Raw genomic sequence first — 11,136 nt, forward strand, 5'->3', positions numbered from 1 at the left:
TCTGCTCCAAAGGAACTGAAATAGGCTTACAGCCTATCATCCCATATTTGGACAGCATGTCCAATCCATACTGCCTCTGCAAGAGCTGTATCCCACTTGGTGATCTAATCACCTCAATGCCCAAGAAATAACGCAGCTCTCCCAAATCCTTCATCTCAAACTTTTGCCTCAATAGCATTTTCACATGAAGGATATCTTCATCACTATCACCTGTGATGATCAAATCATCAACATAAATGACCAGCAGCATAATCCCTTTCTCTATTTTTCTCACATAGAGTGAGAAATCTGCCTTGGAAATCTGAAAGCCAATAGTGACAAGATACTGTCCTATCTTGTCAGACCATGCTCTAGGTGCTTGCTTCAAGCCATACAAGGCTTTCTTCAACCTGCAAACAAACTCAGGATGAGTAGCATGAACATAACCTGCTGGCTGCTCCATAAAGACCTCTTCTTGCAAATCACCATGCAAGAAGGCATTCTTTACATCCATCTGATGTAAAGACCATCCATTTGATGCAGCCATAGCAATGGCTGCTCTTACGGTTGCCATCCTTGCAACCGGGCTGAAAGTTTCTTCATAATCAATGCCATATGTCTGTGCATACCCCTTGACAACTAATCTTGCCTTGTATCTATTCATAGAACCATCTGCATTGTGCTTGATCTTATAAACCCACTTACAGCCAATTGCATCCTTGCCTTTAGGCAAAGGCACCAATTCCCATGTAGCATTAGCATCCAAGGCATCCATTTCTTCATCCATGGCTTTCTCCCATTTTTCATTTCCCATGGCTTGCTCAAAAGAAGTGGGTTCTAGTTCCTATATCACTTTGACCATATAGGCATAGTGAATGGCTGTAAATCCATCATATTTCAGCCTATCCACAGGATACCTAACCCTGGTAGACCTGCGCAAAATAGGCTCACTTCCAAGTGCTCTCAAAACATCCCTGGTCTTCCTTACTCCAGGTGTAACGACAGAAGGAATACCCAACTCATCATCAATGCTATGTTCTGAGCCACTGGATTCACCATCCACATAAGAGTGACCTGCATTCACATCAAACATGGGCTGATCTACCTTCTCTTTTCCTTTTCGTGATACCTGCGTACCACTTTCTGCATTGCTTTGAGGAGATTCTCCTGATCTCAATCTGCCTGTCCATGGCGAAGTATGTGAACCACTGCTAGAGGACACTGCAGGTCCACTGATATTTTGTGATTGCTGCTGTGAATTCTGTGCAGCATTACCATTTTGTGCATCTACATCAATCATCACATTTGCTGGTTTATACCAGCTGCTCATCTCATCAAAAACAACATCTCTGCTCACTGTAAACTTACGAGTAGAAGGGTTATAGCATCTATACCCTTTCTGCTGCAGAGAATAACCAATAAAGACGCACTTCTCAGCTTTTGGATCCAACTTGGACCTCAACTCATCTGGCACATGGACATAGGCAATGCAACCAAAAATTTTCAAATGAGAAATATCTGGTTTCCTACCAGTATACATCTCCTCTGGCATCATGCCGTGTATTGCTGCAGTGGGAGTCCTGTTCATTATATAAACTGCTGTAGCAACTGCTTCAGCCCAATAATAATCTGGTAGATATTTTTCATTTAGCATAGCCCGAGATACCTCTCCAATATGCCTGTTTTTTCTTTCTGCAATTCCATTTTGCTGTGGGGTATGACTGCATGAATATTGTTGCTTTATACCATGCTCCTGCAAGAACCTTGCAAACTCATTTGAGAGGTACTCTCCCCCTCCATCTGACCTTAGGCATTTTATTTGCAGGCCTGTTTCTTTTTCAACCATAGCTTTGAAAGCTTTGAAGTGCCCAAACACTTCACTTTTCTTTTTCATAAAATACACCCACAGTTTTCTGCTGAAGTCATCAATAAATGTGACAAAATAGTGACAGCCTCCAATAGATGCAGCTTTTGTAGTCCACACATCAGAGTGGATTAATTCCAATGGCTTTTTACTCTCTTGAACATGCCTAGGAAAAGGTTTCCTTTCCTGTTTCCCAAATTGACAGGCTTCACAAACCTTGTGCATTTCTGCAACCTTGAATTTAGGCAATCCTGCAACAATATTTTGGGCTTGCATTGATTTAAGTTGCTGTATATTAACATGACCAATGCGTTTGTGCCAGATATCAATATTTGCAACTACACCGGTCCCATGTGCAAACATTGCTGCACTCAATTCAGGCATGTCTGCATCCAACATAAACATCCTGCCCTTCTTCTTTCCTTTTGCTATCAAGCGACCGTTATTTTTCATATCCTCAACAAAGCATCCATGAGGATTAAATCTAACCTGCAAGCCCTGCTCAACCATTCGACCAACAGAAACCAGGTTCTTGGTGATGTTCGGGACATGAAATACATCAGACAAGTATTTCTTTTTCCCCTCCTGCATAGACAAAGGAATTTTGCCAATCTGCACAATAGGATGTGCAGTATCATCACCAGTCTCCACAAATCCTGGTTTTTCCATTTTTCTTGCATCCTGCATCCATTCTGCATGACCTGTCATGTGGTTTGACGCACCTGAGTCAACATACCACACATCATTTTGTTCTTCTGCACTTATCACAGAATTGGTCATATGCTGCACCATAAATAGATGCTCATTTCTGTCATCACCCTGCCTGCTAGAAGATGCATAATTGCCTTGCTGCAATTTTCCATTCATAATGTCATTCTGCTTTTTGTAGCAGTCCTTAGCCATATGACCCATTTTGCCACAATAGTAGCATTCAACACTGCTGTTTGCATTTTGGCTTCTCTGCCATCCACCACGGCCTCTTTGGCTCCCCCTGCCTCTAGAGTTACCACGTCCTCCTGCATAGGACTGGTTTTCTTGCGTTTGCTGCATATTCTGATTTCTACCACGGCCTGCAGATCGGCCTCCTCTACCTCTGCCTCTACCTCTGCCAGCATTTGAGTAGAAGACAGTTTCTTTTGAAGTTCCTGCTGAAGAAGATGCACCACCATTTCTTTGCTCTTCGGAAATTAGAAGAGCAATCAACTCCTCAAAATCAGGAAATTTTTCACGGATGGCAATGGATGTCCGGAACTGTGCATAATCCTTTCCTAGACCATTCAAGGTCACAGAGACCAAATCGTCATCATCCACTGGCGACCCAATGGAAGCAAGTGCATCTGCAATTTTCTTCACTTTCATGTGGTAGTCATTTATGCTCAAATTTTCTCTCTGCACATTGTGCAACTCCTGTTTGAGTTGCATTTTCCTGGTTTGCGTATTTGTGCTGTACATTTTTGCCAAAGTATCCCATGCCTCCTTTGGCGTATTCGCATCCTGAATATGCACAATCATGGAGTCCGAAATACTAATAGACAGCCAGTACATAACTTTCTTGGCTCTCTCATGCCATCCTTTAAATGCCTGCATTTCCTGTTGACTGGGAACATTAGGAAGAACAGGTTCTTCTTCATTTCCTGTAATGAATTCCCAATAGCCTTTTCCCATCAAGAAATTCGTCATTCTAAACTTCCATGCCTGGAAGTTATTCTTGTCAAGCCTCTCGCCACACCGCGAAGGGCATCTCAATCTGAAACAGTGCACTCCTGCACTTCTGGCTGTGCTACCTGCAGAGATTTGCTCCCAAACTCGAAATAGGAAAGCAACACTGGTCCTCTTACCAGGACACCACGAACTTGGCTTGCTTTCTTGAGCTCCTTACCACGAACAAGGCTCTGATACCATGTGAAGATAGTGGGAGAGAGGGAAGGAGTCTCACTTGCGGCTTTCTCACATGCACAATGGGGGAATACACACAAAGGTGGAGGCTGAAGACAGTTTTCCTCTTCTTAGTTGTAAAAGCCAAAAGAACTCTAGTACAAAGAAATAGAAGAACCCTATATGTGGGTCTCAAACCAAACTCAACTAACTGAGCCACAAACTAGAGTAGATAAGGATAGCTGTCATCTAGCTATTATTCGTGGGCAGTGTACCAACCGCATCTCCAGCTAACAAGTCGGTGACATAAATACACAATGGTCACCCTGGCATATCGTGAGTGGAGCTCGATATCTCAACACACGCATGTGACACGTGGATAATCAAGCTTATAGAAATCCCATAAGCATGGAATGATGATGGAGATCCTGGAATATAAGAAAGGCATTAGGAGACCCTCCCCATATCCTAGCCGGCTCTTTTTGGGAGTGGGGAGGCATAGCATGGCTAGGAGAGGCGAGGGTGTCAGACCCCTCGTACTCGGCGCTACCTTTGACATGTGGCAGCCATGCGATGGCTCCCTACAGAGAGGAGAGAGAGAGAGAGAGAGAGAGAGAGAGAGAGAGTAGTGTGTGTGTAGAGGAGAGAGAGAGAGACATAGTCAGAGAGACACACACATGCACACATAGAAAGACAAAAGGGAGCGAGAGAAGGGAGCGAGAGAAGGGAGAGAGAGAGAGAGAGAGATTGTAAACATATGTATATGTATATATTTATATTTATTATTTATATTATGTGGACACGAGAGAGAGAGAGAGAGAGTAAACACACAAGATACACACACATGTGCATATGGTGTTATTTTACATGGGTGTCTCTATGCGTGGATGTTTGTGTTTATGTGGTCTTACAATATATAAAGGAGACAAATCCCATAGCTATCGGGTGGAGGAGTTTGCAGGTTTGGGAGGACTATGGAGGTTTGGTGAGGCTTAGAGTTTGGGGAGGGAGGTTCGGTGAGGCCTGCTGGTTGTGGATAGAAGACACGTGGCCATGTGCAAAGATCTGACCAGCATGAAGGGCAAAAGCTGAAACATGGTGATGGTTGGCGGCTCGTTGGCGGCAGGCTGCAGTTGTGGAGGCATAGTAAATGCTTGGAGGCAGGGGACTGAGATGTGCATATGGACATGTGTCACTTGGAGGTACAGAATAAGAGGCACAGTAAATGCTTCAGGGATAAGGGACTAGCACGCAGAGATCAGGCACAGAAACAGAGGCAAGGGACAACACACAAGGTATTATAGGTGTTGCATAGCCCTTGCCAGCAGAGTTGCGCAAAGCCACACTCATTAGTAAAATGGGTATGATAGAATGAGGTTTGTGGTGATGGAGGGTGTAGTGGATGGCATGGCTAGAGGTTTTTGGTGATGGAGGATTGCCAGCAAGATGGTGGCAATAGCCATGGTTGCCCAAGCACCAAAGCTGGAAGGTGGCTCAAGGAAGGGCTCTAGCAATGTGAGATATGAGAGAATACATGCCATGGTGGTGGTGCTACTGCTATAAAGTCAAACAAATGTCGATTAGCAAATGAACAATTACTTCAAGTCCATGTTTTACCACTAGCTTTGAGGCATGTTTTGATCTATGGAGCTCTTCTTTTTCTTTACATTTTGTGCTATTATATCACAGTTTTGGTCTATCAGCTTGAAGTCCAAGTCATCCAAAACAAGAAGCTTAAATACTTAGAGCTTGCTTGATAAATCTATGTATGATGTTTTCTGTACCATCCATACAACTTGATATGCACATTGCAAAGACACCCATTCAAGAAGGTATTCTAAAGTACATTTCTACTATTTATCACCTATAATGAGTCTAATACTAATTTGGAAGAGAGTAGAATGACAAGTAAACTACATAGTGGAAAGAGAGGAATTGTAGGATGCAAGGATTTCATGAATCATCTATCCTTTGGAAACTTTGAAATATCGAGATTAAATTGAATCCAATTTAAATCCTTTGAAACCATGTATGCAAATATGTGAAAGTTTGGGGCATAGAAGTCGAACTGGGCCCTTCCCTTTAATTCTTTGAATGCTAGAAATGGCCTTACTAGCAGTGCACGCCTTTGTTTGGGGCTAAATGTAGACAATTTGGTGAAGACAACATTTTATGATCCCAAGTTGAGACCCAGCAGAGTAGGTCTCTAACCCGTCGTAGATGGGTCATGATACTCATAAGGCCTTAAAGCCTTGAGTAGTGCAGAGGCCATAATTTGGAGGGGCTCTTAATTAATAGAGCTAGGTCGGCTGTTTCGATCACAAATTAGTGTCGAAGGCTGTTATCACAGCTTTTTGCAGGTTGATGCAATCATGTGGGCATTGCTGGGTGGATGAATTTGAGCATTCGATGATTAATGGAAATGAGTATTGAACCCGTGCTTTGCACACGCAAAGATGCATGACCATCCTGAACCACCCTCCATCAGAAGGTGTATCTTTGATTCTTAAATTGCTAATTAATTCATCTTGCATACATGGATTGGATTTTGAAAATTTGGCTAAGTCTTAACCCATGGCTGTGAGACCTTCCATCTCCTCCATTCCATTGACCTTCTATCTCCTAAAGCTACCTCTTGTCTTTCCAAGTCCTCCCCCTCCAAGCCTCTATCCAAGAGCTCCTTTTTTGTGACAGGTGGCAGGCTCTTTCTTCCAAGCTGCCAACTGTCCTCTTTTTCTTTTTGATAGATAGATCAGCAGTGAATCTAATCTCAACAGCTGCTGCTTTTTGACCCGTCAAGCAATGCACGTCTGTCAACGTTTTGATTCTGGTGGCTTTCTTTTCACTTCCGAAGGAAGCTTTTGGGGCGGTGCAGGACGTAAGCATCTCGCGCAGTGCATTGGTTCGCAAGCGATAGCAAATTGCAAATCTAACCGGTGCATCTTCTCTGCAGGTGTTATCCAGCAGCTTCTGATCGAATTTAAGTTAGAAACACGTCAAAACTGCACGTCGATGTCCACCGGCATGATTCATAGCCAAGGTCGACTCGCGTGCTATGCAGTTTAATCAATCCATTGCCTTTATCCTCAAGCACCTTCCTTGATCTTTTCTCTTCCGTTGTTCGCCCTCCTCATCAGCATCCTTTCATGATCCGTTTCTTCTCCGTCACTACTCTCCGATGACATCACTTTACCTTCTCCTCGTAGAGTATATATATATTTCAAGTTGCACCCTGGATCGTAAGATTCTAACCCCAACAACAATTGCAATACCCATTGTTAGAATCGCCTGCATCAGCTGCTCGACTGCGATATGCATATGGAATCGGGGTTTGTTGCAGCTGCTCTACTTGGCCTTCGCAAACGATTCCCTTGGTCCGTAATTCTCCTCGTGAGGGTCGTCTCGATGCTGCAACATGACTTCGGTCTGGCAGTGGAGAGCCATAGCATTGCCCCGCTCGGTGATAGATGCAACCTGGCAGATGATGGGCTGCAATACTTGCAATTCTACGGTTCTCCACAACCTCGAGTATTAGCTCCGTATAATGTTGTAAGCGTTGACTGGTATGGTGCAATGGGCGACAGGCTAACCGATGACACCCAGGTACTTTTCCTCGTTGATGTATTGCGTTCATGGATTCTTCCCTAAACTCCACCGTATCGCAAACGCCTGTAGCCCAGCCTATTGCCGCTCTCCTTTTTTTCGTGTGTTGCTTTTTTAGAAAGTGCTTTGTGTACATTTCTTTCATTCAGATAATTAACATTTGAGGCCACTTTCGGCACATAAATCATCTGCAACGATTATTTCAGGCATTTGCAGATGCATGGAGTGATGCTTGCTCCTTAGATACGGCTGTTTTTCTTATTCCCTATGGCAAAACGTACCTCGTGAGCCCTCTCACCTTCAAGGGCCCTTGCGGAAGAAGACTTACAGTTGAGGTATTCTGTTCATCCATAGCATAAGGAACTTCAGAAGGTATTCCGTCGGTTCTTTCGCGCTGGATCCAAATTAACTATTTATGGCTTTGCAGCTGGCTGGAAATTTAATTGCTCCTCCTAATTTGCATAGCTGGAATAAGTCGAATTCAAACGCATGGCTTCATTTCGCTCACATGAACGACCTTACCGTAGAAGGAGGGGGCACCATAGATGGACAAGGTCGACATTGGTGGGCGCGATCTTGCCATAAAAACAAGAAAGCGGTAGGCTTCATATATAGTCCGCATTTGAAATTTCTAGTGTCGATAACATGTGATGATCCTGGTAATGCCTGGCAAATCGTTCTTGCGCTTCGGTGACTGAAAGAAGCCACGGTGTTTTGGAAACAGAAATGCGGCAATGCTCCGACAGTGAGTCTCGTAGCACTTTTTATGGAGTACACTTGATGCAGTCATCGAGATCTGAAGCAGATTAATGTCTGAAATTTTTGTCTCTGATTGGCGCTTTGATATTTTATCTGATGCTGGATCACCCTTACGACGTTTTAAGCGAATCATGCCAAATGTCCTTTGAATCGGTTGTTGTCCAGGCCTTGAGATTCAGTGCTGTCCATAACCTTCAAGTGAGAAACTTGCAAAGTATAAACAGCCCTCAGATCCATATAAACTTTGCGCAATGCTATGGGGTTCAAGCCTTCAATCTTCAAGTGGAAGCACCAGCAAGTAGTCCAAATACGGACGGAATACACATTTCAAAAACCCAAAATGTCCTCATCCAAGATTGCATTGTCGCAACAGGTACCCCTAAATTGAAGTAAAACCTCATCTTGAAGACGCTCAACCGTAGACGCTGTCTTTGATATGGGGGACGACCTGTGGTTTTCAAGGGAAGAATGGGACAGAGAGGTCTGTGACGGGGATGGTCTGGCTTTCAATATCATTTGGAGTGAATTTAATTTACGAACGCTGATGAATGTGTCCGGTGGTTGGTCTTGCTTTCGAAAATCACTGTCATCCTTGATAATCGACTGAAATGTATGGACGGACCTCAAAATCTAACTCTGTGGCCGGAATCAATCGATGTGTAGGAGACGACTGTGTATCGATCGTGAGTGGATCTTCCGATATACGAATCAAGAATTTAACCTGCGGACCAGGGCACGGAATAAGGTATAGCTTGCATTTGTGAAGATAGAAATATATAAACTTTTGAGCGATGGGGGATCTGAACGGATCGGTTTTGTGCAGTATTGGGAGTTTGGGAAAAGACAACAGCGATGAACATGTCTCTCTGGTGGTGGTGGATGGTGCAATTCTCTCAGGCACGAACCATGGACTTCGGATAAAGACGTGGGAAGTGAGTGTGATTGCTTCTGTTCTCCTTGCTGTGGCGAAATGACGATCCCTACCAGCTATGGAATGTCTTGTATTGAAGTGAAGATCTGAATTCGCCTTGTATTTACAATGATACGATACCCGTCGCCGGAGTTCCGTCTACAATTTGACTGCCGGCCATTGTAGCTCTATTAATGGTGCTTTGTTGTTGTGGCATGGAAATGTATGTTCTTTGGGATCACAGGGTGGAACGGGATCAGCGATCGGTGTGCGATTTTCGAATGTGCAGATGCACGATGTAGCGTATCCGATCATCATAGACCAGCATTACTGTGATTCAACGTCTCAATGCCCGGTTAACAAGGTCCCTCTCTCCGTCTCTCTCTTTCTCACTCTCTGATGTATCTCTTGTACACAAAACCCTCGCAAGAGCACAGCGGCGCACAAACAAAATCATTGCAGTGAGAAATTCCTATGATCCCAATTGCCCAAGCCTAGTTTCTTGTCTCTGCAGACCTCAGCAGTACGAGTGAGCAGAGTTTACTACCAAAATATTTGGGGAACATCGGCAACACAGAACGCAATCAAGTTCGCCTGCAGTGAAGCTGCACCCTGCAAGCAGCTCTTTCTTGAGAATATTTATCTGACGCTAGCTTCGCGAGGGAACAGCACTGCGTTGTGTGAGAATGCGGAAGGCGTGATTGTGAACAATGTGATTCCCCACGTTGATTGCTTACAAGCCATAAGAACAGGTGGTCAAGGTGATTTGCATTGTTCGATGTAGTTCTTTTTTATCCCAAATGTGGGTTGATGTCTCTAACGCTATAGCCAACTTTACACCTTTTTAGCAAAAAAAAAACTTTAAACCTTTTTACCTTCGTTTCAAAGAGATCTTTAGAGGGTAGGTAGCCTTGCATCAAATGCCTTCAAAGGCCTCCTACCTTACACATTTCCAGCTCATTTCTCTCAATGTGGAATATGTGGATGTGAATTATCATAGTATGTGTAATTGAATATCACACTTGGAATATAGGGATCGGAACTATTAGAGAATGTGTAAATTGAATATCTAGGATGGATTGAGAATTTAGACTTGGAATGGATATACTTTCATGTGCTCAACCAATATATGTTGTGGCTTAATGCCATACTATCATAACATTAGTACTTGTCTAACTATCCAGATTAATGCTAAGTGCCTTCTCTTAAAAGCTTGATGTTTGCTTGCAAGGCTTTTTCGACAATTTCTTTTTAGACCTAAAGATTTGATCACTCCTTTTATGGTTTAAAAAATGCTGAAAGACATATCAACTTCCATATCTTGACATTTATTATTACAAGGGCATAGAGGCTTCCACTTTAAAAAACAAAGGAGCTAGTTTGTTAGGCGGCACACATCCACACACACATTTGTGTTCATCCATGAATACTATGTGCACGCAAGCACGCATGGACACCTCACAATAGGCTTTTCTATATGTTGTCACTTTTAAATGCATCTCATGGGTTTTAGGTTTTGAACTTTTTTCCACATGCACTTGAGGGAAAAGATATGCATTCGAGGACATCAAGTATGTCTACTTGTAACCCTAAGCAAAAAGCTCCATTTGTAAATAAATAGTGCAAAATATTGGCATTCTCATTCAACCATTCTATATTCTTGCTATATGTTCGTACTTTCTAGAGTGGAAGAGGGTATAAATTTAGGAGAAGTGTGATGGTACATAATGGGTCAACTTTGAACTGTTAAATCCATAACTTTTGATTTAGAATTTTGATGAACATGGTATACCAAAGCCCTTTAAATTAAAAAAAAATTACATTAAAAAATCCCATGCCAAAAACCTAATTTGTATAGCAATTTATAAAATCTCATTATTGACATTGATTACATAGCCCTCCCTTAAGGTAAGGGCGATACTTCATTAAAGAGACTAACCTAAACTAACTTGACCCACTCTAATCGAACCAAATCTAATCTAGCGCAGATTTTAAAAACAACTTAACCTAACCTATTGTAGTTTAACCCAATCTAAAGTAACCAGCATAGTAGCATAAGCCAACGGAGAGAGAGCACACAAAGAAAGGAGGGAGGGCTAGAGAGGGGAGAGCGCAAGGGAAGACTAGGTAGGGGAAGAATGATTTG

The 11,136-nt window shown here is 43.0% G+C and overlaps 1 protein-coding gene across 2 annotated transcripts; it reads left to right on the forward strand.

Moving 5' to 3' along the window:
* The first annotated feature begins 6,961 nt into the window (after positions 1–6,961).
* LOC147896550 (polygalacturonase ADPG2-like) lies at positions 6,962–10,016 on the forward strand. 2 transcript variants are annotated; one of them, XM_087381307.1, is made up of 9 exons: positions 6,962–7,321; positions 7,528–7,656; positions 7,749–7,919; positions 8,046–8,066; positions 8,246–8,453; positions 8,744–8,825; positions 8,904–9,012; positions 9,235–9,354; positions 9,505–10,015. In XM_087381307.1, the coding sequence occupies exons 1-9, from the start codon at positions 7,031–7,033 to the stop codon at positions 9,772–9,774; spliced, it is 1,401 nt and encodes a 466-aa protein (XP_087237433.1). In that variant the 5' UTR covers positions 6,962–7,030; the 3' UTR covers positions 9,775–10,015. The 2 variants fall into 2 exon arrangements, with proteins under 2 accessions (XP_087237433.1, XP_087237434.1); XM_087381308.1 differs by lacking the exon at positions 8,046–8,066 and having other exon boundaries at positions 9,505–10,016.
* Positions 10,017–11,136: the final 1,120 nt, after the last annotated feature.

Source organism: Dipteris shenzhenensis, chromosome 11 (genome assembly GCF_047967505.1).
Source record: "Dipteris shenzhenensis isolate YYH24624 ecotype China chromosome 11, Dip_SZ_1.0, whole genome shotgun sequence".
NCBI lineage: Eukaryota > Viridiplantae > Streptophyta > Polypodiopsida > Gleicheniales > Dipteridaceae > Dipteris > Dipteris shenzhenensis.